Source organism: Helianthus annuus, chromosome 8 (assembly GCF_002127325.2).
Source record: "Helianthus annuus cultivar XRQ/B chromosome 8, HanXRQr2.0-SUNRISE, whole genome shotgun sequence".
Taxonomy (NCBI): Eukaryota; Viridiplantae; Streptophyta; class Magnoliopsida; order Asterales; family Asteraceae; genus Helianthus; species Helianthus annuus.
In genome coordinates this window covers 142,026,199-142,030,222 of record NC_035440.2, presented here as the reverse complement: position 1 = coordinate 142,030,222, position 4,024 = coordinate 142,026,199, and the positions used below count along the sequence as shown (strand labels likewise).

Genomic DNA, 4,024 nt, shown 5'->3' with positions numbered 1-4,024 from the left:
ACTGAAATCACAATTTTTAAACTAATGGACTGAAATAGTGATTTTTGACAAACCACAGGGACGTAAACAGTAATTAACTCTTTTTAATAATCTAGCAATAGAGCTTTAAATTCTAAGTCGTCCTGATTGGAATTGATAATGTCAGAGGATGAATGAGATAGTGGAGTTAAAGAAGACATCATGAAAACATCATGAAGGTTTAGTTGACAAAAACTTAATTTGTAACGAACACTATGTAGATGTACTATTGGGACGTGCTCAACTGTCTCAAAATATTAGGCTTAACAAATAACACTTTAACGCTTCTACGTTTAAATTATTTTATGTGTTTAGTTGGTGTTTAGCCACCCGCGAAGCTCGCGGGATCTTAGGCTAGTTGACTTATAAAAGTTAATAAGTTGTTTTTATAGTATTTGGGTTAGCTTATTTATTTAAGTGTTTTTTTTTTCTTTTTTTTTTTTTCTTTTTTGTGTGAGAGAAGGAATCCGAAACACTCCGAGAAATAAAACTTCACGTTTTGTTTTGTGTTTTTGGATTTTTCATTGTTGGGACCCAAACACCAATCTTGATTCTCCATTCTCACTATCTGAACTCATTTCCTTAAATCCTAACCTGTGTCTGAAATCATAAATCTACAACAATGCATCATCAGTCGTTTCAGCACTTCGGTGGTGTAGAACCACCTTCGTATCTTTCCGGCGAAGATCTCCGCCCTTCTTCGCCGTCCCACCACCGTAACCCCGCCGCCAACAACGTCGACCGTGCTCTATACGATGACCTCGTCCAGATCTTTCCTCTCGTTCAGTCGCTGATTGTATGTTACATTTATGCATATTTTGAATTTACTGTTTTATGTTTCGATTTGTTTTCTGTTCTATATGTACTTTAATTGGGTTAAGGATTGTTCACTTTTGTATTTTGTATGTGGGTTATGTATAGGTGAAGTTTAATTGGTTAACTACCAGTGGGTTTGATTAAATTAGGGGTTTTATGAAATTTGTTTATTTGAACCCTAAATTCGAAATGTGGCATGTAGGATCAAAAGGGAAGTAGTTGTTTCACTCGTAGGGGGTCCATGATCTACACTAAGAAACCTTCAAGAGAATCAATCTCTAATAAGGTAATCCTTTTCACTTTTGAAATGACCTGTTTTGACCCAAACCCATTTTGACCCGACCCGGCCGTTTTGCCAGGCTTATGTAATCCTGAATCATTTTTAGGTGACTGAAAGGGATGCTCAATCAATTCTCAGGAAAAAGCGCGTGGAAAATGGTGGAAACGACCAAGTTGTGTTTCCCTCGAGTGCAAATTTGACAAAAGAAAGGGAAGAACTGGTTGAATTGAGGGAGAAAGTGGAGGATTTGCAGAAACAGTTGTTGGAGAAAGATGAAATCTTGAAGTCAGCAGAAGCTTCAAAAAGTGAAACTGATTCTGTTCATAGCATGCTCGATCATGTGAAGAAACAGGCATTGGAAAAGGATGCTTTACTGCGCTCTACTCAAGCACAGTTAGCTGATGTAAAGGTATGTGGAATACAGCGGCAATTTGCATGCTTTTGTCGACAGGTTTTTAGATACATATATTATAATGTTTAGTGTCTGAAACGACCTTCTTTATCACAGATTAAACTTGCTGATAAACAAGCATCTGTCGAGAAACTACAGTGGGAAACTATGACTTCCAACAAAAAGGTGGAGAAACTCCAGGAAGATTTGAATGCCATTCAAGGAGAGACGTCATCATATACGTTGTTATTCGAAGGTTTATCAAATGACAATTATACCCTTTCGCACCAAGACTGTTATGATGTCACCCCACATGATGATCACCTTCCTGAAATAGTAAGCCCTATGCCACCTATAACGTCCCCGTTGGTTCAAAGTCGTACTTTTTTATAATTGGATGTAATATGCAGGATGACATGGATGAGATGGAAATGAGGAAAATGGAAGAGGCGCAAGAAGCCTACATGGCTGCTGTTGCGGCTGCAAAGGAGAAGCAAGATGACGAGTCGATCGCAAAAGCTGCCAATGCTAGGTTGCATCTGCAATCTTTTGTTTTAAAACGTTGACTGGTGTAACATTTAACAGGGCTGACCTGAGTGTTTTTGGTAAAACAGAGCATTTAGTTCGATATTTTTACAATACTAAGTGTTTTTTAGGTTTGTATTCACTCAAGCGAATTGGTTATCGTAGAAGTGGAAAACAGGCTGGCTTGTGAACGGATCAGGATGGCTGGTTTGTTGAACCGACCGGAGTCTATGTTAGTTTGAACTTTAGTTGTTTAAAAACAAAGCTGACACGACTTGTTTGCAACTGAGTGGATTTTAGCCGAGCTATTTCTGAGTTTCTTTTGGACGACCTATTTCTGAGCGAGCTTCGATCTATTTGAACAACCCTAACTTAACATGATCATAACTTAGCTTCCATCAATTGATTCTTTGTGAAAAGACATTCTACAATATTATAAAAAAAAATACCAGAACATTAAATAACATATAAATCTCCACAAAATAACCGGTTGCTGCTATAAACAGGTTTTGAAGGGAGAATGTTTGAACCTATCAAATCGATTGGAGTAGGGCTCAAACCAATTTGGGTCCAAACCGATTCTGTTGAAGGGAGAATGTTTGAACCAACAAAACTGTTTTTTTGACATGTTTTTCAAATTGCGTCGGGTCCAAACCGATTTCAGGTTACAAGATTGCGAACTAACAGGTTAGGTCAGGTCCAAACTGATTTGGACCAAAACGGTTTTTTTTTTTTTTTTTTTTTTTTTTTTTTTTTTTTTTTTCTGTGAAGTAGGGCGTGTTATAAACCTGTTTGGCGGACCCAACCCTTTTTCTTACCCCGGGCTCAATGCCAAATCAGTGTGTTTTACAGCATAACTCATCAACGCGGATACTTATTATTATTTTTTGAACGATGAGAAACAATTGAGAGAGAGATCCCACACGATCCCAAACAGAGGACCCTAAACTCTGACCAGACTATGTTGTCATAACTAGGCCATTGCTGATATCAGAGTTTGACTAACGACGTTTCTCAGAAAACAATACCACGCACTACTAGTGGTAGGGGCTTGCACCGTCACAAGAGAGAATCTAGTCTTTCCAACCACTAGGCGTTATTTATGATAATACCGGAATTATATATTTGTCGGAAAATTGTAATTGTGAAATCTGAATACCACCCAACCCATGAGTACCACCAACCACCGTTACCTCCTCCGATTATCTCTATCATGCAGGAAAATAACCGCTCAGGTCACCAACTCCGCCACCGATTCCATCGTCGCCATGGCTTCATCCACTGAGCAGGAATTTATGCCTTACTACCGATCCAAACTCACCACCTTCCCTAGACCTCACAGGTTTTACGACGCCAATATCGCCACCAGAATCGGCGAAAAGCTAGGGTTTCGTCTCTCCGACATCGGTATCTCGCACGTCGAAATTGACATCCCTGAACAACCTCCACTGCCGATTCACCACCGGAAAATGATCGCTCCGTTGTTAGATTCTGTTAAACGAGTTGGAATTAGGGTTTCTGGATCGGAAAACTTGGAAGAGAAGGTGAGTTAAAGATGTTAAGTTGAATAGTTTACAATTTTGTATAATTTGTTTTGATTTTTAATTCAACATTTGTAGTTAGTTGTTATTGATTGTCTTTTGTTAATGAATAATGATAATTTACATTGCTGTGATTTGTTTTTACTTTGATTTGAAATCAATTTGATGAACATGATTACATAGTTATGAATGGGTGTTGTTGAAGCATTTTTAGTGTTATAAGAATTGTTTGGCGCTAGTAGGCCGGTGAAGTACTAACCAGCGATTAATCAGGATTTTATATGTAATTTTTAGTTTTATATGTACTTACACACATTTTTATATGTAAGAAGGATTTATAGAGTGACAAGTGTCTAATAACCTAAAACTAAACCCACTACATCACCACCAAAAACCTAAACACCCACCCCCAAACCCCCCCCCCCCCCACAACCAAAAAACCTAAACCCCCCC

The 4,024-nt window shown here is 38.4% G+C and overlaps 2 protein-coding genes across 2 annotated transcripts; both read left to right on the top strand.

Moving 5' to 3' along the window:
- Window positions 1-520: 520 nt before the first annotated feature.
- On the top strand, window positions 521-2,315 carry LOC110906682 (protein MICROTUBULE BINDING PROTEIN 2C). The gene is made up of 5 exons (XM_022151783.2): window positions 521-814; window positions 1,037-1,120; window positions 1,221-1,523; window positions 1,623-1,841; window positions 1,916-2,315. The coding sequence occupies exons 1-5, from the start codon at window positions 641-643 to the stop codon at window positions 2,069-2,071; spliced, it is 936 nt and encodes a 311-aa protein (XP_022007475.1). The 5' UTR covers window positions 521-640; the 3' UTR covers window positions 2,072-2,315.
- Window positions 2,316-3,199: 884 nt separating this feature from the next.
- Window positions 3,200-3,721, top strand: LOC110898058. The gene is made up of 2 exons (XM_022144795.1): window positions 3,200-3,574; window positions 3,650-3,721. Exons 1-2 carry the CDS (start codon window positions 3,200-3,202, stop codon window positions 3,719-3,721), a joined length of 447 nt encoding a protein of 148 aa, XP_022000487.1.
- Window positions 3,722-4,024: the final 303 nt, after the last annotated feature.

Excerpts from the sequence above, each read along its gene's own strand:
- LOC110906682 (XM_022151783.2), top strand. The coding sequence starts at position 641 with ATGCATCATCAGTCGTTTCAGCACTTCGGTGGTGTAGAACCACCTTCG. Across the intron at positions 815-1,036 it reads CTCTCGTTCAGTCGCTGATT|GATCAAAAGGGAAGTAGTTG; the intron begins GTATGTTACATT and ends TGTGGCATGTAG. Across the intron at positions 1,121-1,220 it reads GAGAATCAATCTCTAATAAG|GTGACTGAAAGGGATGCTCA; the intron begins GTAATCCTTTTC and ends AATCATTTTTAG.
- LOC110898058 (XM_022144795.1), top strand. The coding sequence starts at position 3,200 with ATGAGTACCACCAACCACCGTTACCTCCTCCGATTATCTCTATCATGC. Across the intron at positions 3,575-3,649 it reads CGGAAAACTTGGAAGAGAAG|TTAGTTGTTATTGATTGTCT; the intron begins GTGAGTTAAAGA and ends CAACATTTGTAG.